Below are 25,842 nucleotides of genomic sequence, written 5' to 3'. Positions count from 1 at the left end.
AGCCGATATGATGCCTGACAGGAGCTTCCATGTAGTACTGAGGCAGGTTATTGGTCGGTAGTTGGAGGGGACCGGTCCCTTCTTGGGGTCCTTGGGGATCAGGACCGTCCGACCTTCGGTTAGCCATTCCGGGTGTCTCTCGTTAACTAGCAGCTGGTTCATTTGTGCTGCCAGATGCTCGTGGAGTGCAGTCAGCTTCTTCAGCCAGTAGGCGTGAACCATGTCGGGCCCTGGTGCTGTCCAACTCTTCATACTGGAGACCCTTTCTTGGATATCTGCCACTGTGATGGTTACTGGACCCTGTTCAGGGAGGTCGCTGTGGTCTGCCCTCAGATCCACTAGCCACTGAGCATTGCCGTTATGGGTTGCGTCCTTCTCCCATATGCTCTTCCAGTATTGCTCCGTCTCCAGCCTTGGTGGTGCTGTTCTCTTATTGTTCCCTTGCCACTGAGAGTACACCTTTGCTGGTTCTGTGGAGAACAGCTGGTTTATTCTCCTGCCTTCTATCTCTCTGGTGTACCTCCTCAAGTGGCTGGCCAAGGCTGTGAGTCTTTGCTTGGCAGTTTCCAAGGCCTCAGGTATGGACAGCTTGCTGTATTTCTTAGGCACCTTATTTGTCGCACCTTTCTGCAACTCTGTTAGTTGGCTAACCTCCCTCCGTGCTACTTTGATCTTGTCCTCTAGCCTCCTTCTCCATGGAGGGTACTGCCCCTTGTCGCTGTTCAACTTGTAGCCAAGCATCTCACTGATCACTGCTGCCGTATTGTAGATCAGCTTGTTAGTGTCGGTAATCGTGGTTGTATATATATATACACATATACATACATATATACACATATACATATATATATACACATATACATATATATACATATACACATATACATATATACACATACATATATATACATATACATATATATACACATATATACACATACATATATATACATATACATATACATATATATACACATATATACACATACACATACATATATATACATATACATATATATATATATATATATATATATATATATATATATATATATATATATATATATATATATATATATATATACACATATACATATACACACATATACATATACATACATATACATATATATATATATATATACATATACATATATATATATATATACATATATATATAAATATACACATATACATATATATATATATATACACATATACATATATACATATATATTAGGGGTGCAACGATACTCGTATCGATATTGAACCGTTCGATACAGTGCTTTCAGTTCGGTACGCATATGTATCAAACAATACAAAATTTTTAATTTATTTTATCAACATTCCTTCTGACGATGCTGTCTGTGTTGAGCGCTCAGTGGATCTGCGCTCGACAGTGCAGCCTAGGCGGAGTAGTCGAATGCAGATTCACTGAGCGCAGGGCAAGCTAGCGAGACAGAAGTTAAGCTCTCCTTGCAACATGGCAAATTGAACCTCCCCCACCCTCATTCAGATCTGGCGTTTGGAACTATTTTGGTTTTCATGTGACGTATGACCCTGAAGGTAAGCGCGTCATGGACTAAAGTAAAACAGTATGTTGGATGTGCCATGCAATGCTCAATTACATGGGTGGGAACTAGTGTGTTAGCGCAGTTTGCTCGTTAACATGTTGGCCGTCCAGCCCCATGCACGGGGCGATCCGCGGTAGCTCATTAATGGAGATTTGCCGTATTGTGGCGTTAACGCCGTTTCAACGAGATTAACGCTGACAGCACTAGTGGGAACACAACGAATATGACTGCACATTTACTCCGACAGCATCCTAGTGCAAAGACAAGTGGAAGCAGACAAAAACAAGCACGCATGCTACAAACTTTACCCGAGTCATTTAGACAGCCGTTAGCACATGATTCTCCTTATGGGGACCTGATATGTTTAATATGCTTCTGAGAATACCCCAGAAGAAGCGTATAGTATAGCTTTTGTTTTGGAAAGAGCCATTTCTCTGTAATAAACTCTCCATCAGAATTTTTTTATTTTATTATTTTGATGTTTCAGCAACATTTAATTTAAAAACTGTAATTTTGAGTTAAAAGAAATATTTATAATTTTAATAAATTACAAATGAAAAAAGGCATGAACATTTTTTTTTGTATTGAAAAAATATATAACCATATAACCAAAGTATCGAACTGACCCGAACTGTGAAATACACACACACACACACACACACACACACACACACACACACACACACACACACACACACACACACACACACACACACACAATTAGATAACTCCCCCTTAATATGCTTCAAGCTCGGGTCCTCTACCAGAGGCGTGGGAGCTTGAGGGTCCTAGTCTACCAGTCGTTGGTGTTTTGCACATCTGGTATTCTTGCCAATCCCTTTCTGTGTCCCAGTCATGTATTGACCCATGTGCCTGTTCATCTTAGCTGCTATGATGCCTGACCTGTACCCAATCTCGGATGTCTTCCTGGCTCACCCTTGCTGTAGCATGTGTGTTGTGCCTTGTCAATCTCTAGCTGTGAGTACAATCCCTTCTTCTGAATGTTGAAACTCCGACTGTGAAACAACTAGTAGCTCAATGTGGATGTTGTATATTGAAGATTCCATCCTATTCGTGTAGCGCCTTTCGCCGGGGTTACTTGCATAGTAGCATTCCAACAACGCCCCATTTTCGTCTCTTGCCTACCAATGCCTTCTTGTTCCAGTAGCCCACTTCTCATCAGGGTGCCCTGGTTCCTCAACACCTGACACGGACCTTGTTGATCCGGGCAACAAGCCGGCATGACTTCACATTTATCTCTAGAAAGAGAGAACACATTTATCCTTTTTAGTATTTTTTTTTCTTTTTTTGATAGGGACAGTAGAGACTGACAAGAAATCGGAGGGAGAGCTGGGAAGACATGAAGCAAAGGGCCAAAGGTCCTATTCGAACCCAGGCCAGCCACTCTTAGCCATACGGCATATGGTCACCTGCTCAGCCCACTAAAGCTAAACCGGCACCCAAGAGCATATTTATTCTATATGGGTTTCTCTTCACCGGCTCCCCGTTAAATCTAAAATCAAATTTAAAATTCTGCTCCTTACATATAGTCTTGAATAATCAGACTCCATCTTATCTTATTGACCTTATAGTGCCGTATCACCCCATTAGAGATCTTTGCTCTCAGTCTGTGGCTTACTTGTGGTTCCTAGAGTATTTAAAAGTAGAACTGAGAAACAGAGCCTACAGCTTGAAAAGTTAAAATCCTATATCAAACAAAGAAAAGAAAATAAAACATTTACATTTGGAAACTATAGTGTGTGAAAATACACACACACACACACACACACACACACACAAACACCTATGTGTGTTAGTAGTTATGGGTTTAAAAGCATAGGCCTTTTTGGAATAGGTGTACAATACACTTAAGGGAGACACTGAGGGGATCTGCAGATAGTTAGAACTTCATCTGGGGTACTCCAGTTTGCATAAGAGAATCATAATGTGCAGTACTGCTGTCTGCATTATCAGAGCTTAGGCAATATAAGATTGTAAGATTTTTTGCCAATGGATCTTTTCAACTCTGCACTTGGAAAAAATATTACTTTTTTGCGCCCTGCATTTTTCATTATAAGTGGATTTATTGGCATTCCTAATATAAAATATTATTATGCCTTTCTGTTTTTTGTTTATATTATTTCTGTCCTGGCAAACACAGCTGTCATGGCCGCAATATATTTGGATCACAATCTAAGAACACCGAAATATATTGCAGTTTTCAATCTTGCATTGGTTGATCTGTTAGGTAACTCTGCCATGGTGCCAAAGGTTCTCGATATCTTTTTGTTTAATCACCCTCACATTTCCTATAATGACTGCTTGACATTCCTGTTTTTCTGCTATGTATTCCTTTCAATGCAAGCTCTAAATCTGGTTGCACTTTCATATGACAGAGTTATGGCGATCGTTTACCCACTGCATTATCAACTGAAGGTGACTCACAAGTTCATGTTCTGTTTAATTGCCTCTTTCTGGGTGTTTGTCATTATTGTTGTACTCATTGCAACTGGCCTTCTTACAAGGCTTTCTTTCTGTGAATCAGTTGTTATTAAAAGCTTTTTTTGTGACCATGGTCAGATATACCGGCTTGCATGCAATGATTATACACCCAGCGATATAACTGCTTGGATTTTGCCAGCTCTTATTCTTTGGCTTCCTCTTACAATTGTTTTGTTGAGTTATTTGTGTATCTGCTATGCTTTAGCTAAGGTAGCCACAGTTCGAGAAAGAATGAAAGGTTTTAAAACCTGTACAGCTCATCTTTCATTAGTGGCAATCTATTTCCTCCCAATATTAATCACATTTACTCTAGGCGCAAACATAGAGCCAAATGCCAGAATCATAAACCTGTCTCTGACATCAGTCTTTCCTCCAATGCTGAACCCTATCATATATGTTCTTCAGACACAAGAAATCAAAGAATCTCTGAAGAGGTTCTTAAGAATCACAACACACTACAAAATTAGTAAAGTCAAATTTAAAAAGTAAGAATAAATTTGGCATAAGTATTTTTACCCCTTTGTTTATTTAAGGAATGCTTATAAAATAAAAACTGTGTTGAATTATGGTTAAGTACTTCCAAACAGAACCCAAATTACAAATGTCACACTTCACGGGGGAATGTGCGTTTGAGTTTAAAGCACATGTAGCAAGATTTGTGATTTGTAATTTTTTAAGCAATTGTAATAGTTACTGTTAGGACCAACACAGAGAGACATATAGATACTTATTCACAACTATGGCCAGTTTATGAACCATTTATCATTACATATACAAAATAAATAAAATAAAAAGGAGTTGACAAGTCATGTATGGAAAGGTGAAAGATTAGGTTCAAAGCAGGGACCTTTATGCTGTGAGGTGATAGTGATAAGTAATCACATTTATCTTTAGCCAAATGTAAGGGTTGCCTTTCTGAGATGTATGCATTGCAACATGACATATGCTTGTTTATTTGTTTGTTTTTTGTTTAAAGGGAATTTATTAAAGCCCCTATATAACTAAATAAATACACTTTAATGACTGTTTAAACATATTTAAACATTGTCTGCTCTGAGAATATGTCAGGAAGTATTCCAACTTCTCTTTCTTCCACCTTCTATGTGGATATCAGGAACCTTTGATTACTGTTTCAAAGAATGTCCAACCAAAATATAAATATTATGTAAAGGACTGACTAAACTGGTAGAAACCTAGAAACTTTATTTTTTGTGGCAAATAAACTGAATCATTGTGTAGTGACCCGATTGAGTAAATTCTACTCATAACTCTATGATCACATGGTTTAATGAAGAGGAACAGACAGCTACTAAATGTGACAGGCTGTGTGGTTATGTTGTAACATTGGTTCTCTGAGCGAAACAAATTAAATATAGGGAGTTGTTTTCCCTTCTGTGTCCCTGCTGTTTGTTGTTATCAGTTTTTATTTGCAGGCAAGGTTTTCTACTTCTTTGTACATTACATACATACTTTCAACAACTTCCCACCTGGAATTTTTGAGTCCTTAAGTTGATGCTTTGATTAGTATTCATTATATGAATATGATAAGATAAGAAAATTATTATTCTCTCACTAATAAAATCAAAAACATTGGTGAAAAAGAAGTTAGAAATGCACAGGAGGAATCAGTAATACTGAACAGTCCAATTGCTATCAGGCAATCAATTTACGCTGTACAGTTTCCAAGGGATTTGCAGTTACAATGTAGCTATGATGTAGTTTTCCTGCTAAAGCATAAGTCAGGTGCCCTAGCCACCCTCATTTGGGGAACTGGATTCAGTACAGGGGGAGGCTAGACTGCACCCACCCTAGGAGTAGAAACAGGGCGTGGCTGAGCCCTAGCCACCCTCATCTGGGAAATTTTGATGGGTGCGGGGAAGGCAGGACTGCGGCTGCCCCGGGGAAAGAAACATGAGAAGGGTGCACTCAGGGATAACCACTGGTATTTACAGTCTTTTGGGAAATGTGTTTTCCACAAATCCAAAACACAATCCATCTCTCATCTTTCACAGTTTCTTCAGTCATTAAACGGAGCCTGAGCAGAGTCTCAGTATCTGGGAGACCTGATTCGGTGACACAAAAAACATTTTCAACATACATGTCCATGAACACTAGGGTTGGGCGACTGGACGAATATATTGACTGTCATAGATAGACTGAGCACAACGGTGATCGTTTTTACAAGGGTGATTTATTGATTTATTTATTTGCCCATGAGTAAGTTTGCTAATAATGATGAAGCTAATAGAAACCGTCAACAGAAAAAAAATAATAATAATAGCGCTGTTTTAATAGTACCCTCTTTCATCTGCGAGTAAATGCACCCTCCTCAGAGTGCACCCAAATGCTTGTTGATGGAGCTGCAGAAGCAGAAACCGAGCATACTCAGCTGTGGGGCACGTACATGCTCATGCAAGTTAGTTGTATTTGAATACTTTGCTCACACGATACGTCTGCACAATAGGCTCCCCATCTTCAGACCACATGCCTGCCGAGGAGGTTGTCCGTTGCTGTGGTGACATGGACTTGGAAGGACTTTAGAGGCTTTGCCGCAGCAGCGCCAACATGGATGTTGAAGGGCTTAATGGCAGTGATAGAGCTGGTGAGTATGCCGCTGGTGAGAGACGCAGGTTGCTGACTCTAATCAGTTCAGAACAACGATGTTGTGGGTGATGCTGGCAAGCCGAGACGGTAGGCAATCCATAAAACCTGGGTTGGCCATAGCAATCTGGGCCAACTGAGGCCCTTCTCTTCTCTAGTGGAGAATATCCATATGATGCGGAGCGGAGTAACACAGACACCAAACTCAAAATTGTTGCTAAACTAAAGGTCTGCTGGTTCCAACATATTCAGGTGGAAACAAAACTTGACTAAATCGGAAAACTGGAGAGTGATACAAATGGAAGACAGGAGTAAACTAAAGCAAAACGTACTAAGACTAAACTGGGAAAACTGGACTAAACTAAACACTAGGGACATGTAACATTAACTTGGAATACTTAAAGATGGAACACCTGAGCATGAAGCATGACAACCAGAAACATGGTGTAAGGTGAGCAGATGACCTGTCAATGAACAGAGGGAAAAATGAAACAAAATATACACACAAGGGTAATTAGGGAGAGTGGAAACATATAGGTCTATTCATCCCAGCCAAATTCCTAACAACACAGAGAAAGCAAAATGATGTGTTGGAGTTTAATTACGACGAGGAAGAATATGAAATCTTCATACCTCCCTCTTAGGCTGCCAAGCCTAATGTTACGACCACTCTTCAGGATGAGAATTAGAGCACACCAGCCTCTCCCACTGCAAAACATGTATAAACGTTTTACAGTGGGAAACGCTAGGACAAATGTATTAACTGAGACCACCAGATCATATTAAGAAGGGAAGAAATTGCGCAGGCCATAAGGGTAGCAAAACAGTTACTCTCCGTCTTCTTGGAGCTACTGGAAGAGGTAACTGTCTCTTGGAAGGACTGCCCATTCAGCAGCAGAAGCCCTATACAGGGGGATTCTTCACTTAATTTTGAGGGCATGGGGAAGCACGCCTTACTCTGCATGCCCCCTATGGAACAGTTAGTCACAGCCCACCTCCATTTGGGGCTGGCTATGGCCTCCTCCAGGACCCCCAGAATCCCATCAAAATAAGACTGTTTTCAGTCCACCATGACTGAAAGGAGCAGAGCCAGATTGCTCAACCTGAGAAACCTCTTAGAGAGGAAGGAGGACATCTTGGACATGTTGATCATGACTGACAACATTTTTGGGACTCCTCTGGCTTCCATGCAGCAGAAATGTGAGGTGAGGAAGAGGGATGATGAGGCCATCCCCGGAAAACTGAGCCAACGACATCTCTGGCCCTGTGATGAATGTTCGCGTGATGAAAGTAGTAACCCAGCCTCCCACTCAGTTCAAGATCCCAAAACAAATGAAGCCCCAGCCAGCCCTTGCATCTCCACTCAGGCAACAGACGAGTGCGGGCTGTCAGCTTGTCAGTCACCAGGCCAGAAAAAAGAAGTAGGCGGCCTAACAGCCCTTCCTTTCCCACAGGTTCAGAAGCTGAATGTTCCCCATTCACTCGCCGTATTCTGGAGTGTGTTGCAAGGGCGGTCATCGACCACTCGCACACACATGGTCTGGCTGAGAGGTTTGTCAGGTTCAGCCATCTGGACCATCCTTCTTTTTCTTTTTTCTTTTTTTTTTTTTTTTGCCTGTCCCGTTTGGCTCTTTTGCCATCAGAATTGTTGTCTAAAGGCAAAGAAAGATGCCCAACGGATTTACTTTACCAAATTGACCATCCCAGCCTTGCCGTAATGGTCCATTTGATTCACCTTTTATTGTTTATTTTATTTTCACTTACTGAATACGGGACAGACTTGACTGGGGGAAAGAAGGGGAGAAAGAAAGAGGGAAAGAGAAACAGCTGAGAAGAGGGACGGGGGAGAAGGGCAAAAGACAAAAACCAACAGAACGGGCAGAAAAAAAAATGCATATATCAATCACCTGGGTCACCTGCTGAGAAAGAAAAAAGAAAACAAGCAGAAGAGAACAAGAGTAATAGAATAAACAACATCACAATGATATATGGGAATATGACAGTAAATACTAAATATTAAACATTATTGTGCAGCACATAAGATCAACAGAACACAGTGTGCTTTGAGGTAGGAGCCAAAAAGGGTGTAATTTGTGGGTGTGATCACCCGTGTGTACACCTGTGAGCATGGACGCATTTGTTTTTTGTTTTTTAAAAGGTTCCTTCATGTAATGATCTGCTAGAGGGTGTGGGGGGGCCACAGCCCCGTCCTCCAGGGCATGAAGCAGGTATGGAGGAGATCAAAACTCCAGACATCCAGAGGCCCCCAGAACACAAGAGACCAAGGAAGACCAACAGAGGGGCAGCCGCGCCACTGTCCCAGAAAGAGCTGAGGAGAGTCCCAGATGAGGGCTCACTCAGCAGCCGCGGAGCAGAAGCCAGGGGGAGTTGCAGTGACGCGCCCGTGAGCTCCGCCGGCAGCCAGCCGCGCCTGAGTGACCGAGCCCCAGGCCGAGAGGCCGGGGGCAGCCCACCTCCGAAGTGGCCCGAGCGAGCCCCAGGCTCCAGGCCCCGATAAGCGGCCGCCAAGGAGTGAGCCGGTGTGTACCTGGACGCCCATCCCCGGACACAAAGAACCACCAACGCACCGATGTCTGAGGGGGTCCGCCACTGGCAGGGGAAGTGGTGGTAGGGGGAGATAGGCCTCCAAACCTTGGAGGGCCTGAGATGTCCCCAGAGAGGTGGCGCCTGACACCCAACCTGACATATAGACACAGACATACAGGCACACACAGATACAAACATCCATTCCCACCCTCATGCTCTCATATGCACTTACTCCACACTCAACCAACGTGGAGACAGACATAAAGAGACGCTGTACACACGATCACACTCCCCAAGCGTACTCTACAAACCGGGTCTAGGTACCCTTGCCCCTGGAGGGGGGAACTGCACCCAGACCCAGGTGGTGTTACCCTTTTCCCTGCGGTGGGGGGAGGCAGACCGCCCTGACTCCGCAGCAGCAGGAAGGCCCCACACTCCAGACCGCAGTCGGACGGCCAATTCCTCCTCCTAGCCCCCCCGCTCCAGCAGGTCGCAGAGAATGGGGGTGAGAGAAGACTCCGAACCTCCCTCCACCCGCTCATTGTAGTGTTGATGCATGTGTGTTCTAAGGTGCATTTAAAACCCAGGAGGGAATGGAGCTCCTTCTTTACACCCCCCCGATATCTCCCACTTTCTCCAGAGTGAGGGAGAATCATCACATCCTAAGTTTGATTGCTCGGCTCTGGCCAACAGTGCATTGGCTGACAGAGCTTCTGTGCAGGCAGCCGTGGAAACTCCCGCAGAGCAGGGACATGCTGATGCAGGCAGAGGGGACAATTTTCCACCCACATCCAGACACTTTAGGCTTTTAATCTATAAGCAGGTCACTCTAAGCTGATAAGGCACTATTTTAATGAATAAAAAACAAAATGTAACGGGTGTATTAAAAAATCATTTATATTTCACCAAAGATCAATCCTCTAGTGTTATTTTGCTTTGTCAGTATTGGTTATGTATATGTGTTTATTTATACCTACTCAATGTCTGTATTTGTATTTTGGGAGCTTTTATTTTGTTTGTGTGACCTTTGAATTCTCACAAAGTCACTTCCTGTGGTTACGCGCTATTCTCCTCAGTCGGCTAGCGGCCGCTGAGGCGAGGTGACTGTACACTAGTGTTTCCTCGGATGCAGAGCAATTAAACACAGTTAAAGATAACAAAAGTGATTCAAACACTGCTCATTCCCTTTGTGCATTTTGTCTCACAGTTTTGTTGGATGTTTTAGTGTGAATTGTAGTGATGTGCGATACCACTGATTTTCTTTCCGATCCGATACCAAGTAATATCCAGGGTGGTATCGACGATACTGATCCGTACGGATACTTAGTACAAAAACTTTTTTTATTTATTGTATCTCAAATTATAGCATCATAATGATTACAGGACATCAGATTACTTGTTCTTATCACTTAATAATGCAGGGTTCATCATATAAAAATAAAAAAACTTAAGTTGTGCCTGCATGCAGCACTAAAGGACTCCGTGAGAGACGTCTATCTCGCGCTAGCAGCACCTGTCCCTCTCCTCCTTTTCAGTTCGCCTCAACATACGCTCGTCATATTCTGTGATATGATTTACTCTGAGGTGTTTGACGAGGTTAGTGGTGTTGCCACAACCATACATGCCAACCCTCCCGATTTTTCCGGGAGTGTCATGGTCCTGGGTCATTTTGACCCAGTGTTCTTAGTTTTCCTGTGGTTTTGCATTTCGTTCCTTATGTTCATTGGATTGTTTGGTTTGGTATTTGGATCCCCCCTTTATCCATGTTGGTATTGTGGTGTTTGTTCTGGTACCGTGTTTCCGTCCTTTGTGTTCTGTGTTCTCCTCATCCCCTCGTGTATTCATCCTTGTTGTCTGTGAAGGTTCTCAGTCATCCAGGTCATCGCTTTTCTTTGCAAGCTCCTTTGACTACGATGACCTGGATGACTGAGAACCTTCACAGACATATTGCCGTACATTTTGGGAGGAACACCCTTCAACTGGTGCGGGAGTATGAAAGGGAATCAAGGAAACTAGCGGATTATAGGAACCATCTCCGTTTCAACCTAAGATGTAGACAAAGCAGAGTTGTTCCTAAGAGCCTGCGCCTTGGATCCACTGTCAGGGGATACAGAGCAGACTTGATTCTACATAGAGCACAAAATCACCTTTTAAGTGAAAGGATAAGACAGGTCCATTTCACTATAGATGCCCTCCAGATCAAGATCAGCCAGACCCTGCAGGAACTGGAAATCCTTCTACCCTCTCCAATCTTAGAAGAGGTTTACAAGTTTGTGGACAAGGCTCAGCGGGCCCAACACTCTAAAGGAAAAGAAAGACAACACAGGAAATTTCACACCTTGCTTTCAAAAACACACACTCCTCATCCTGAACCTACACAACCCAGAGAAGAAAACACACCTGAAGTCAGTCAGGAGAAATGGGTTAAGAACTTTTCAGACAGGATTCTCACTGAACCTGAAAAGAGAGTATTAGCCAAAGGACTCAATTTTGCCATTTCTCCACAACAGTTGCCCATAGTGGACCTCATCACAGCCACAGAATCTGCCATACGGATTAATAAATTATCACAGACAGAAGCAGAGCAAATCAGAATGAAAGTCTCAGCCACGCTCTCCAGTGCCAAAGTCCCTCCATCCAACCTCACAATACAGGAAAAGAAGGCAGTCGCTTCCCTGAGCAAAGACCACAACATCACTGTTTTACCAGCTGATAAGGGAAGATGCACCGTGGTCCTAAACACTACAGATTATCATACAAAGATCACTACTCTCCTCAGTGACAACAATACCTACGAAGCCTTAAAGCGAGACCCCACAAGCAGCTACAAAAAGAAAGTTATAGCTTGCCTTCAAGACTTTGAAAAGGACAAAATTATTGACCGCCTTACATATCACCACCTTTACCCAGGGTAATGCCATACCCTGCATTTACAGATTTCCTAAAATCCACAAGGAAGCGGTCCCACTCAGACCCATAGTCAGTAGCATAAACTCAGCCACTTATAACATTGCTAAACACCTTGCTACCATCCTTGCTCTTCTCGTGGGGAACACCCCACACCACATCAAGAACTCCACCGACTTCACCGACAAGGTCCAGAAACTTACCCTGGATCCAGATGAAACCATGGTGTCCTTTGATGTAGTCTCTCTCTTCACTTGCATACCCACCACGGAGGCCGTGGAGACTGTCAGAAAACGACTACAAGAAGACAGCTCCTTGGAGGACAGGACCAACTTCACACCCGATCAGATTTGCACACTGTTAGACCTCTGCCTCACCACTACATATTTCAAATACAACGAAGGCTTTTACAGACAAAAACATGGCTGTGCCATGGGCTCCCCCGTGTCACCTATTGTAGCCAACCTTTATATGGAGGAAGTGGAAAGGAAGGCGCTTGGCTCTTTCAAAGGAAGAGTACCCAGCCACTGGTACAGATATGTAGACGACACCTGGGTCAAAATCAAGACACAAGAAGTGGAATCCTTCACTGCGCACATTAACGCTGTGGATAAAAACATCAAGTTCACCAGGGAAGACACAAAGGACAACTGTTTGCCTTTCCTGGACTGCGCTGTGCACATTGAAGAGAACGGCAACCTCAACATCAAAGTTTACCGGAAGCCCACACACACGGACCAGTACCTCCTCTTTGACTCCCATCACCCTCTGGAACAAAAACTTGGAGTAATTAGGACCCGACACCACCGGGCAGAACATGTTCCCGCTAAGCCTGAAGGAAAAAAGAAGGAACACACACATGTAAAGGAAGCACTCAAAACGTGCGGCTATCCTAAATGGGCGTTCTTAAAGTCAGCAAAGAGGCACAGAAAAGAAGATCAGACACCAGCGAGGGAGGATAAGAAAGACAGACGCAACAACATTGTCATCCCCTATGTAGCCGGTGTATCAGAAAAACTCAGGAGAGTTTTCTCCAAGCATGACATCCCAGTGTATTTCAGACCCAGCAACACGCTCAGACAGAAACTGGTTCACCCGAAAGACAAAACGCCAAAACACAGACTTAACAATGTGGTGTATGCTGTACAGTGCAGCGAGGAATGCCCAGACCTCTACATTGGAGAGACCAAACAGCCACTTCACAAGCGCATGGCACAACATAGAAGAGCCACCTCCACAGGACAAGACTCAGCAGTCCATCTGCATCTTAAGGATAAAGGACACTCTTTCGAGGATGCCAATGTTCACATTTTGGACAGAGAAGACAGATGGTTTGAAAGAGGAGTGAAAGAAGCCATCTATGTCCACTGTGAGCGACCATCTTTGAACAGAGGCGGTGGTTTACGACACCAACTCTCTGCCATCTATAATCCAGTTTTGAGATCCCTTCCCAGACGCCTTAACGCCCACTCACATCCTGGGCCATCTGATCTCAGGAATTCACATGATAAGGTGGGGCCAGGTTTCACAATGAACTCACCCGAAACTCTGGCTGATTGGGACCCACACCCAGTTTCACACCTTGGCTCAGGCGATTAGAGGATCATCAGGGGGTCCTTTTGTCCCTCTTTGGGGGGATACTCCCACTAGGTTTATATCTGGGACTCTCCACCATTTGACCTTAGAACTGAAGAAGCTTCTCGGATGAGAGGTGAAACGTCTTCAAGTAACTTAAAGAAGTCCAGGCGCTTTTCTTTGCAAGCTCCTTTGATTCATCCTTGTTCTATGCCTGTCTCTCTGTGCTCTTCTCTGTGTACTGTGTTGTGTTTAAGGTCCACATCTTGGTGTCAGTATTTTCAGTTTCGTGTCCTCCCTGCCCGGTCATGAGTAATTGTCTTCAGCTGTGTTCCCCCTGTGTTCCCACTTCCCTCATTACCTTCTGTGTATTTATGTCAGAGTGTCCCTTTGTTCTGTGTTGTGTCGTCCCTCTAGGTGGCGTGCATTTACCGTGTCTTCCCAGCGCCTCAGCTTTAGTTGCTCCCAGTATAGTTTTTGTATGACTTCTTATGTTCCTGTTAATAAAGACCTGCCTTTGAGTTCATCCCCGTGTGTCTAGAGCCGTGCATTTGGGTCCTCTCTTGCCTTCACACAGCCGCCGCATGACAGAACGACGCAACCACAAAATGGACCCAGCAGGCTCCGCCCGTGAGGGAGATATTCTCCATGTACAGAGTCTGGTGCAACGAATAACCCACGCCTCGGACTCACGGACAATTTCCGTCGGACTTAACACCATAAAGGCAATAATCGAGGGAAACCCTTTCCTTCACCAGCTCACCTGCTATGAAGGCTTTATCGACGAATTGAGCCGAGCCAAGGAGGCATTACAAGCCCGTGAGCTGGAAGACAGTGTCCGTTCCCGGGATTCCACACCACAGCAACTGCAGACGGAGATCTCCACCCGTCAGCCGTCGCAGCAGCAGACGGGGCTCTCGGTATCGCAACAGCGGCTGCTAAAACGAGAGGGTTTTTCGGCGCCGCTGCCGCGGAGCCCTTCTCCATCCCCTCTCAGCTCTGACCGTCGCTCTCCCGCTGCTTTCCTAGCAGCGATGTGGTCGGATGATGAAGAGGAGACCGTCACTCCCGCATCATCACCGGTTTCCCCCGTCACCTCCGTTCCCTCATCAAGGAGGAGACGCCGTCCACGCTGTCACCGGTCCTCTCCTCAGCCGGATTCCGGGATTACTGAGCAACCGGCTGGGGTGAGTGACAAAGACACTTTTTCTGTTCACTCTGAGGCTAGCTCTCACTAACCTGAATGCAGGAATGCAAACTCTGTGACTCTTGCCATAGGCTCTAAAGGCTCACGATCTGTAAATGTTGAATCCGAACCCGAACTTCTTATGGACCTTTGTACTGCCCAGAGGGTCAACTCAGAGACCGTTTCTCCTACGTTTGGACTCATACTCGAGAAAGATTATCCTTCGCTAGTGATTCCTCGGTCTAAAAACTCGAAGTCAGCATTTCCTGAGTTAGAGACACCTGTTTCAGTGCCCTTTACCTGTGTGTCTGCTGAGGATGATTGTTTTGCAGTTAAGCTCACCACTGGGGCTTTACAACCTGCCTCCTTAGATGGTAAAGCAGTAAAATCCAAGACTGTAAATGTTCCTTTGATAGCTCGACCCCAGCACGTTACTTCTGAGCCATCACCCCCGGGGATTGTCCATTCTGACGTATGTACTGATTCAAATGTTCTTGAGTCAGGGGGCTCTACACCCACCACTGTTTTCCCTAGGTTTACTGCTTCCAGCGATCTGGAGGTAAAAGACTTTGTTTCATCTGCCTCTCCGGTGCACAGACCTGTGTTTACATCGGCTATTAACCCCTCCTCTGTCAGTAAAAGTATGGTTAGCTCCGAAGAAAGAAGCTCTAAGACTGTTGGTGCATCAGCTGATCACATTTCTCTAGAGTCTGTAAACACTGAAGGCAGTGCATTAGTGCCTGTAAGCTACAGCTTTAGCACACTTAATGCTATGAAGTCAGAGCGCTGTTCCTCATTCGATCACTCAGGGCAGGGAATTGATCTCTTGCAGACTGTTCTTTCTAGGCCCGACTCCCAGGCCCCTTGTGTTTTAGGGATAGCTGCGGCCCAGCACTCCCCTGCACCTATCTCAGTTCCCCAGGTGAGGGGGGCTGGCGCCCAGCTGGTCCCTGTTCCGGTTTCCGGGTCGACTGAAGCTCTGCTGGTCCCTGCACCCGTATCAGCTCCTCGGGTGGGGACAGCAGCCGCTCAGTCCCTGCCGAAATCTGTGCCAACCGCTGAGGTGAGGCCCGCCAGGACCCAGCCGGTCTCTGCACCTGTACCTACTCCTCAGGTGGGAGCGACTGGTGTCCAGCAGGTGCCTGCACCTTTCATCCGCGTTGTAGGCCCAGAGGAACCGACACCGCCACCTGTCCTACATCCGCTCCCACACCCAACATTGCACTTAGCTGCACAGGATGCCCCTCAGTCAGTCAGTCAGCCTTCTCCTCAGTGCACAGTCCAGCCTTCTCTCCAACCGCCATTACTACTGTAGCCCGGATGGGAATTTGGGAGTAGATACTCGTAATTCCCATGGACTTAAACGCCACAGTAACATAAGGTGTTCACAGTTAATATTATGTGATTTAACTGTACTCTGAATGTAATTTGCCCTGTAATATGTCACAAGGTAAATACAGGTAATTAGAGCAATGAACCTGTTATGTTAATCATAAAGTATTACTTTATGGTATGTAACTCTGAAGAGAGTTAAAGTATTGTTCAGAGTTCTAATTTTCTGGAGGCCCGTGAAGGTAGCATGAAACGGGACCTGTGTATCTGTTGTAATGGAGGAAGAGAGGAGAACGGCATGGAGAGATGCACGAGGTTAGCTGAACCAAAGTGAGAGACTCAGCTAGTTTTACTGAAGTTACCTAGCACAAAAGAGTGTCGGACTAGAAAGCTAACCGTGTGAGAGCTTCGCAACAGCGTGTGGGGGAAGTGACTTTGTGTTCAATGGTCGCACCACCGTGAAAAAAAACTGTGTTTCCAGCTACGACCGCCGAGGCTAAAGGCTAGCCCGGACTGCCTGGCTGCGCCACGGAGGCAGCCGCTATGGACTGTCGGAGAGCTGGACAGTGACTGGCTAACGCGTTGTAGCAGAGACAGCATCCGGTCCGCAGGGAGAGCGGAGAGTGAATTTAGTTTGGGACTGGCGAACGGAAACCTACCGAGCAACTGAACTGTAAGTTGGACTTTCGTGCTCTTACTGGGGAGAAGAGGATTTTTCTCCATCGTCCGGCGTGAGCAGCAAACAGGCCTGCAACAAGTGTGAATGTGAGTGTGTGTGGGGCCCATGTGTGAATATTGTGTATCTAGTGGATTATATAGCATATTTTTGAGTGTACATTCGTGAGTCACTTACCAAGAGGTGATAACATAATTTGTGTTGTTTAACATAATTTCAAAGGGAAATATTTCATTTACACAGCATGTTTCATTTGTTTATGGAGCTGGATATCATTTGAGTTGAGTTAAGAAAAGGGTGTTTTATACATTACTTTTTCCTGCCCTTACATTCAGTAAACGTTTGGTTTGTGTTAAAGAGTTGTCTGGGGTTGATTCTTTTACTACTGGTTAAGTCTAACTTGCAGGCAAAGGTTTACTGGTAGTTTCCCTGATTCCTGTCTATACCAGAACCTTTTTGTGGTATCTAGGCTGTAACGAACCTAACACCCCGCCTAGGGGGTCCAAACTGAGGTAAGTGGATTTAGACTCCGTATCACGGGTGGGGTGCTACATAAAATGGAGGCACCGCTGGGATAAAGACTGGTAGTAATTAGTATTAACTTGTGACCCAGACAACCTTTAAAGAGAGGGTGATTTGAAGTTATAGTAGGTTACAGCAGAGCAAAATCAGTTTGTGTTTGGTATTGTGTTACACTATACACATACAGTAAGATTCACACACTCAACACCAAGAAATGGCTCAGTTACGGCACTGGTGTAAAGGAGAAGGCCTTAACCCTTCGCATGCCATACTACTTAAAGATGTTCCCGAGGACACAGAGATTGAAGTCATAGAAAGAACTCTGTAATCCATTAAAGTTCTTGGACGTGTGAAGGTTAGAGGACGTATGTATGATCCTCAGAGCAAGTGTTTGACTGTACTGTGTGAATGCAGAGAAAAGGTAAATACTAAAGCCATTCCTCTGGACATTCTAGCTGATGGCAGCAATTCACCCTGGAGAATCATCGGCCACTTAGAGGAGGAGGATGGTTCGGTTGACCAGCTGGTTGCAGATGACTGGCAGGCATCTCAAACTGATTTGGGACCTGCCGCCACACTTCAGGCCTCCACTCCTGAAGCAATCATCAGAGCTGTTGGTGACCTTCTGCAAAATACCTCTAAGCCTGCCAGTGACAATAGCAGCTACAGGAGGTTGCGCACCTTCTCAGGGGTTGTTCCCACACCCCCAGGAGAGGAGCAGTTGGAGAACTGGATACTACAGGCTCGACTGATGATAGAGGAATATGATCGGCCTGACAGAGAGAAGAAAATCAGGATAATGGAAAGTGTAAAGGGTCCCGCGTTGGAGATTTTACAGGCTGTACGATTTAATAACCCTGAAGCAACACCTCAAGAATACATTGATGTAATTGAGAATACTTTTGACACACCAGAAACAGGAGAGGAACTCTATTTTGCCTTCCGAATGCTATGTCAACACAGAGGGGAGAAACTTTCTGAGTTTCTGAGAAGAATGGAGAGATCTCTCAGCAAGGTGGTCAAAAGGGGAGGTCTGTCTCCTGCCCTAATAGACAAAGCACGTCTTGATCAGCTCATTAAAGGTGCAACAGGGTCTGACCTGATGCTGTTAAGTTTGCGTTTAAGGGAACGAAAAGATAATCCCCCTACCTTTCTGCAGCTGTTAAATGAGGTCCGCATTGAAGAGGAGCATGAAGCTTCTCGGCGCAGACTTAACCTCAATAAAGTCGTGCATGTCAAAAGCGCTACTGTACCCACAGGGGCACACGTGGAAAATCTCAGACTTGAGATACAAGGTCTGAAAACCCAAGTCAGTGATCTCACCACTGCTGCCGGGGTGCCAGGTGTCCATTCACCTGGGGCAGCATCCACAGAGAATGTGGAAGCAGACGGCTTGGGAGAAGACAAAAACTTCCAAGCATTAAAGAAAGAAGTGGTGAGGCTAAGAAAACAGATCTCTGTCATGTCAGTCAACCCCAGCAAAGGGGTTGCGGTGCCCTCACCCAGGCACCATGGTTCTCCCACGCACCTTCAGCGGGGAGCAAGAGCACTCAGAGATCCCAGTCACTTTTTCTGTTATCGCTGCGGGGAGGATGGGCACATCTCTACCAAGTGTAAGGCTCCAGAAAACCACCCTAAAGTGATACAGAAATTCATTCATGCTCAACGGAAACAGGGAGAAAGTAATAGAACTCCCAGTCCTGCCAAAGAACCGACCACCACCAATGTAGGTGTTAACCGGAGTGTTGTCAATGTCAGGACGCCTAGTTTCCCTGAAGGACTGGTAGGGCCACCCTCCACAGCCGGTGTGAAGGTAGATGGTGTACCTTGCACCGCTCTCTTAGACAGTGGCTCTCAGGTGACCATCATTTTTGACAGCTGGTATTCAAAACACTTGTCTCATGTGCCTTTACGCTCTGTTACGGGCCTAGATATTTGGGGACTAAGTGAATCAGAGACCAGCTATCCTTACAGGGGGTACATTCAAATTGAATTGGAATTCCCCGAAGAAACACGAGAGAAAGTTGAGACTATCCCAGTCCTCGCTTTGGTGTGCCCAGACCCTCGGTGCTCAGATACCATACCTGTCTTGTTGGGCACCAATGTTCATAAAATCAGACCCATTCCTGCAACTGGAAAGAAAGTGAGGGTGGGGAATGTTTGCTCTGCCAAAGTGAATGTTCAGCAGCCTCAGAACCTACCGACTATTATGTCTGAGTCTGCCAAGGATGATGACAGTCCAGTAGCTAACGTTAAGTGGACTGGTCCTGGCCCACTGGTCATTCCAGCTGGGAAAGAACGTATAGCTGTCTGTAAAGTCAAAGACATCCACACTATTGGAGACAGCATCCTCATCACAGAACGGGCAGCTTCACATGCCCTTCCCCCGAGTGTGCTTGTGCAGCCAACCGTACTGTTCTCCAAGATGCTTGATAGAGACAAGTTTCTGGTGCTCATGCGCAACCAGTCACTAAAAGACACTGCCATTCCCATGGGCACTGTGGTCGCACATCTGCATGTAGCTGACATAGTGACTGATGTCCCCGGCCCAAACACAAAAGCTTCTACTATGCTTGACCCATCTCTGTTTAATTTTGGGGACTCTCCTATACCAGCTGAATGGAAACAGAGGCTTAGTCAGAAACTTGCAGAGAGAGGCAAAGTTTTCTCGACGGAGGAATGGGATGTGGGTTTGGCTAAAGGAGTGCAACATCACATCCGTCTAGCTGACCATACCCCCTTCCGAGAGCGGTCCCGCCGTGTTGCCCCAGCTGACCTGGATGACTTACGCCGCCACCTGCAAGGACTTTTGGCAGCGGGGATAATAAAAGAATCAAGGAGTCCCTATGCTTCCCCCATCGTCTTGGCACGAAAGAAAACGGGGCGGTTGCGCATGTGTGTGGACTATCGGACCCTGAATCGCAGAACTGTCCCTGACCAATACACAGTTCCTCGCATTGACGAGGCGTTGGACTGTTTGTCTGGCAGCAGGTGGTTCTCTGTCTTGGATTTGCGTAGTGGATACTACCAAATTCCCATGGCAGAAGAGGACAAGGAGAAGACCGCTTTCATATGTCCTTTGGGATTCTTTCAATTTGAGAGAATGCCCCAGGGGATAACCGGAGCTCCCGCGACCTTTCAAAGAGTAATGGAGAAAGCAGTGGGAGACATGCACATGATTGAGGTCATAGTGTACCTTGACGATTTGATCGTGTTCGGAAGAACTTTGGAAGAACATGAGCAGAGACTAATCAAAGTTCTTGACAGACTGGAAGAGACTGGCCTAAAATTGTCCTTTGATAAATGTCAGTTCTGCAGGCCACAGGTGACATATGTTGGACACATAGTGTCAGAGAAAGGGATTGCCACTGACCCAAGCAAAGTTGAGGCGGTAGCTCGCTGGAAGCAACCCACCGATCTCCCATCACTGCAGTCTTTCCTAGGGTTCTGTGGGTATTATCGTCGCTTCATAAAGGACTACTCCATCATTGTCAAGCCGTTAACCGAACTATGTAAAGGTTACCCACCAACCCAGAAGGGAAAGCGAGCTGTCAGAGTCCCAGAAAAGACCTACCATCGCGTAAATGAACCGTTTGGGGACAGGTGGGATGCTGCATGTACAGAAGCTTTCCAGAACATTATACATTCTCTTACAAATGCACCTGTTCTAGCATTTGCAGACCCAACCAAGCCATATGTGTTGCACATTGATGCTAGCCTTCAGGGGTTGGGTGCTGTGCTCAACCAAGAACACCCAGAAGGGCTGCGACCAGTTGCATTTGCTAGCCGAAAGCTTAGCTCATCAGAGAAAAACTACCCCGTGCACCAGCTTGAGTTTTTGGCGTTGAAGTGGGCTGTAGTTGACAAGTTTCACGACTACCTGTATGGAGCACAGTTCACTGTGAGGACGGATAACAATCCCCTCACATATATCCTCACCACTGCCAAGCTCAATGCCACCGGGCATCGGTGGTTAGCTGCTCTTGCCACTTACGATTTCACTCTCCAGTACCGACCTGGGAGCAGCAACATTGATGCTGACGCGTTATCGCGCAACCCCTTACCAACAGAGGACACTGATTGGCAAACTCTGCCCTTGGACAGTGTCAAAGCTCTGTGTAAGCAGATCTCCTGTAGAAATTCAGCAGGAGGGGGGGCAGTCAGCTTTGCTGAATCGTTAGGAGTTTCCCCTGAGGCACTCCCAGAGTGTTTTGTTTTCCCCACTCATCTTGACTATGGGTGTTTGACCCAGATAAGCAAGGCCGAGCTTATCAAAGCACAATACAATGATCCAGTGATCGCTCCTGTAAAGAAATCTATGAATGGAGCGATTCCCTTTACTTTCGACAAAGACTCCAATGCAGAAGCCATGTTGCTTCAAAGAGAGGCAAACAAGTTGGCAATCACTGATGGAGTACTCTACAGGAAAGTACAGAGACAACCTGGAAAGGAAATCCATCAGCTTGTACTACCCCGAGAGCATGTTGCCATGGTGCTTAGATCACTTCATGATGAGTCAGGTCACCTGGGGGTGGACAAGACTGTGGAGCTCATACGAGACCGATTCTACTGGCCTAGGATGAGTGCAGAAGTTGAGCAGTACATCAGGAATTGTGGGAGATGTGTTGCACGTAAGGCACCCACACAACGAGCTGCACCATTGAACCAGATCACCAGTAGTGGGCCACTAGATCTCGTGTGTATTGATTTCCTATCCCTAGAGCCAGACTCTCAGGGATATGCTAACGTTTTGGTAGTGACTGATCACTTTACCAGATATGCACAAGCTTTTCCAGCTAAAGACCAGAAAGCCTCCACAGTAGCCAAGATTCTCTGTGAGCGGTACTTTGTGCATTATGGACATTCCGACCAGGGACGTGATTTCGAGAGTAAGCTGATCCACGACCTTCTGAAAGTGTTGGGAATCCGGAAATCCCGGACAACGCCTTATCATCCCCAGGGAGATCCACAGCCAGAGAGATTTAACCGGACGTTACTTTCCATGCTGGGAACCTTGGATCCCAAGAAGAAACAGGCGTGGAATCAGTCCATCAGTCATTTGGTACACGCGTACAATTGTACGCAGAACGAAGCAACTGGGTACTCACCCTACCTGCTTATGTTTGGCAGGGAGGCCCGGCTGCCTGTGGACATCTGTTTCGGAACCAACGACCAGACACACAGCAGTCTGACACATCACCAGTACGTAGCTAAGCTGAAAGCTGATTTGCAACAAGCTTACCGCCTAGCAACAGAGGCTGCTGACAAAAGTCATCAGAGAAACAAGAAAGCACATGACAAGCATGTGAAAGAACAGACCTTGGCACCAGGAGACCGGGTGTTGCTAAAGAATTTTGGTGTCTCTGGAAAGCACAAGTTGAAGAATAAGTGGAGAACTGCACCCTATGTTGTGCTTGACAAAATGCCCCGTCTACCAGTATACAGAGTGAAACCTGAGAAGGGAAGGGGGGTGGAGAAAATGGTGCATCGTAACCACTTATTACCCATAGGGTATCTAGTGAGACTTCCAAATGATAGTGAACCAGAGTTGTTTGATAGACCTGTCACTCGATCCCAAAGGGGACTCGCCAAGGCTACACCAGTTGACAATCAGGGAGATGCAATATCTTCTTCAGAGTCGGAATCCGAAGATGCATGCCTGACACAATTCCCATACATGGATTGTGAAAACCTTCTGTCACTGTCAGAACAGCTTCTGAGGGACCAAGGTCAAAAGCCAAATGTGTTGGATCTTGAGAGTTCAACCACTGATTTGGCAGATATTGAAAGAAATTCAGATGATCATAACCCTCCAGATCTCCAGCTAGACCCTGAGGCAGTTACAGTGACTGGCCCTGAGGAGGGAACCGAAGAGAGTGGGATGTCGCTGGAAGGAGAGGAGCATCCAGTGTGCCGCCCACAAAGACTAAAGAGGCCTGTGGTGAGACTGAGTTATGATGAACTCGGGCAGTCATCAGATCACCCTGTAGTGGTTTTGAGCCATGGGGTTTTGGTGGGAAGTGGCACTTACAGACATTCACGAGATCACACTTGCCAGACTTCATGGTGTCACCCACTAGCACTATGCCCTTCCTGTGTTAAATTAGAGCTGGACTAACAAAGCACAGATTTTTGTGTTTATAAATCTGTGGGGTTTGATAGGGGCATCAAACGCATTTAGAAGGGGGAGGGTGTAGCCCGGATGGGAATTTGGGAGTAGATACTCGTAATTCCCATGGACTTAAACGCCACAGTAACATAAGGTGTTCACAGTTAATATTATGTGATTTAACTGTACTCTGAATGTAATTTGCCCTGTAATATGTCACAAGGTAAATACAGGTAATTAGAGCAATGAACCTGTTATGTTAATCATAAAGTATTACTTTATGGTATGTAACTCTGAAGAGAGTTAAAGTATTGTTCAGAGTTCTAATTTTCTGGAGGCCCGTGAAGGTAGCATGAAACGGGACCTGTGTATCTGTTGTAATGGAGGAAGAGAGGAGAACGGCATGGAGAGATGCACGAGGTTAGCTGAACCAAAGTGAGAGACTCAGCTAGTTTTACTGAAGTTACCTAGCACAAAAGAGTGTCGGACTAGAAAGCTAACCGTGTGAGAGCTTCGCAACAGCGTGTGGGGGAAGTGACTTTGTGTTCAATGGTCACACCACCGTGAAAAAAAACTGTGTTTCCAGCTACGACCGCCGAGGCTAAAGGCTAGCCCGGACTGCCTGGCTGCGCCACGGAGGCAGCCGCTATGGACTGTCGGAGAGCTGGACAGTGACTGGCTAACGCGTTGTAGCAGAGACAGCATCCGGTCCGCAGGGAGAGCGGAGAGTGAATTTAGTTTGGGACTGGCGAACGGAAACCTACCGAGCAACTGAACTGTAAGTTGGACTTTCGTGCTCTTACTGGGGAGAAGAGGATTTTTCTCCATCGTCCGGCGTCAGCAGCAAACAGGCCTGCAACAAGTGTGAATGTGAGTGTGTGTGGGGCCCATGTGTGAATATTGTGTATCTAGTGGATTATATAGCATATTTTTGAGTGTACATTCGTGAGTCACTTACCAAGAGGTGATAACATAATTTGTGTTGTTTAACATAATTTCAAAGGGAAATATTTCATTTACACAGCATGTTTCATTTGTTTATGGAGCTGGATATCATTTGAGTTGAGTTAAGAAAAGGGTGTTTTATACATTACTTTTTCCTGCCCTTACATTCAGTAAACGTTTGGTTTGTGTTAAAGAGTTGTCTGGGGTTGATTCTTTTACTACTGGTTAAGTCTAACTTGCAGGCAAAGGTTTACTGGTAGTTTCCCTGATTCCTGTCTATACCAGAACCTTTTTGCGGTATCTAGGCTGTAACGAACCTAACACCCCGCCTAGGGGGTCCAAACTGAGGTAAGTGGATTTAGACTCCGTATCACGGGTGGGGTGCTACACTACCACTAGTTCAGTTTGCTACCCAGTCTCCCTCAGTTCAATCGCTAGCCACGTCTCCTGTGTCCCGGCTAGCCACGTCTCCTGTGTCCGCTGGAGGGTCCAAGGGGCCCGTTCAGCCTCCTGTCTCTGCTGGAGGGTCCGTGGGGCCCGTTCAGCCTCCTGTCTCTGCTGGAGGGTCCGTGGGGCCCATTCAGCAACCTTCCTCGTCTACTGGGGGGCCCGAGGAGCCCGTCCAGCCACCAGCTGCTCCACCAGCAGCCTCATCCGCGTTTGCAGCAGCAGTGTCATCCATGCCGGCACCTGCTGCAGCGCCTCCGTCTTCAGCTTCCATGCCGCCGCCAGCTGCAGCCTCAGAGTCTCTGTCCCCGGCTTCCACGCCGCCGCCAGCTGCAGCCTCAGAGTCTCCGTCCTAGCCAGCTGCAGCCTCCGTGTCTTCGTCCTCGCCAGCTGCAGCCTCCGTGTCTTCGTCCTCGCCGTCGCCTGGTCCAGCTTCGGCTTCATCCTCGCCCGGTCCGGCCTCCGCTTCAGCTGCTTCATCCTCGTCTGGTCCGGCCTCCGTGTCTTCGCCTTCGGCGTCGCCTGGTCCAGCCACGTCTGGGTCTGCGGTTTATCGGCCATCTTCCAGGCTACTGGTCGGGTGTCATCGCCGTCGTGGGCGTCATCGCCCAGTGGCCCCCAGACCCCTTTCGCCTGATTCGCCGCCACTGCCTTCCGCGCGGCCGGCCCCCAGACCTCCTTCGCCTGGGTCGCCGCCGCTGCCGTCCGCACGGCCGGCCCCCTGAACTGTTCTTTTTGGACTCATGTTTTGTTTTGGGACTTTCTTGTGTTTTGGTGTTTTGTATGACTTCTTATGTTCCTGTTAATAAAGACCTGCCTTTGAGTTCGTCCCCGTGGGTCCTCTCTTGCCTTCACACAGCCGCCGCATGACAGGGAGAATCCCAAATTTCAGTGCCCCTCCCGAAAATCTCCCGGAGCC

The 25,842-nt window shown here is 46.3% G+C and overlaps 1 protein-coding gene across 1 annotated transcript; it reads left to right on the top strand.

Annotated features, from left to right (window-relative positions):
• The first annotated feature begins 3,584 nt into the window (after positions 1-3,584).
• On the top strand, positions 3,585-4,565 carry LOC146660761 (olfactory receptor 1500-like). The gene has a single exon (XM_085421660.1). The coding sequence runs from the start codon at positions 3,585-3,587 to the stop codon at positions 4,563-4,565; it is 981 nt and encodes a 326-aa protein (XP_085277786.1).
• Positions 4,566-25,842: the final 21,277 nt, after the last annotated feature.

The sequence above is a fragment of the Rhamphochromis longiceps genome, linkage group LG10, assembly GCF_057381845.1.
Source record: "Rhamphochromis longiceps isolate RC_006_pf linkage group LG10, R_longiceps_female_GT1.1, whole genome shotgun sequence".
NCBI lineage: Eukaryota > Metazoa > Chordata > Actinopteri > Cichliformes > Cichlidae > Rhamphochromis > Rhamphochromis longiceps.
The sequence above is the reverse complement of the archived record's forward strand: the minus strand, read 5'-3'. Positions and strand labels throughout refer to the sequence as shown.

Coding starts and splice junctions, on each gene's coding strand:
- LOC146660761 (XM_085421660.1), top strand. CDS start 3,585: ATGGATCTTTTCAACTCTGCACTTGGAAAAAATATTACTTTTTTGCGC.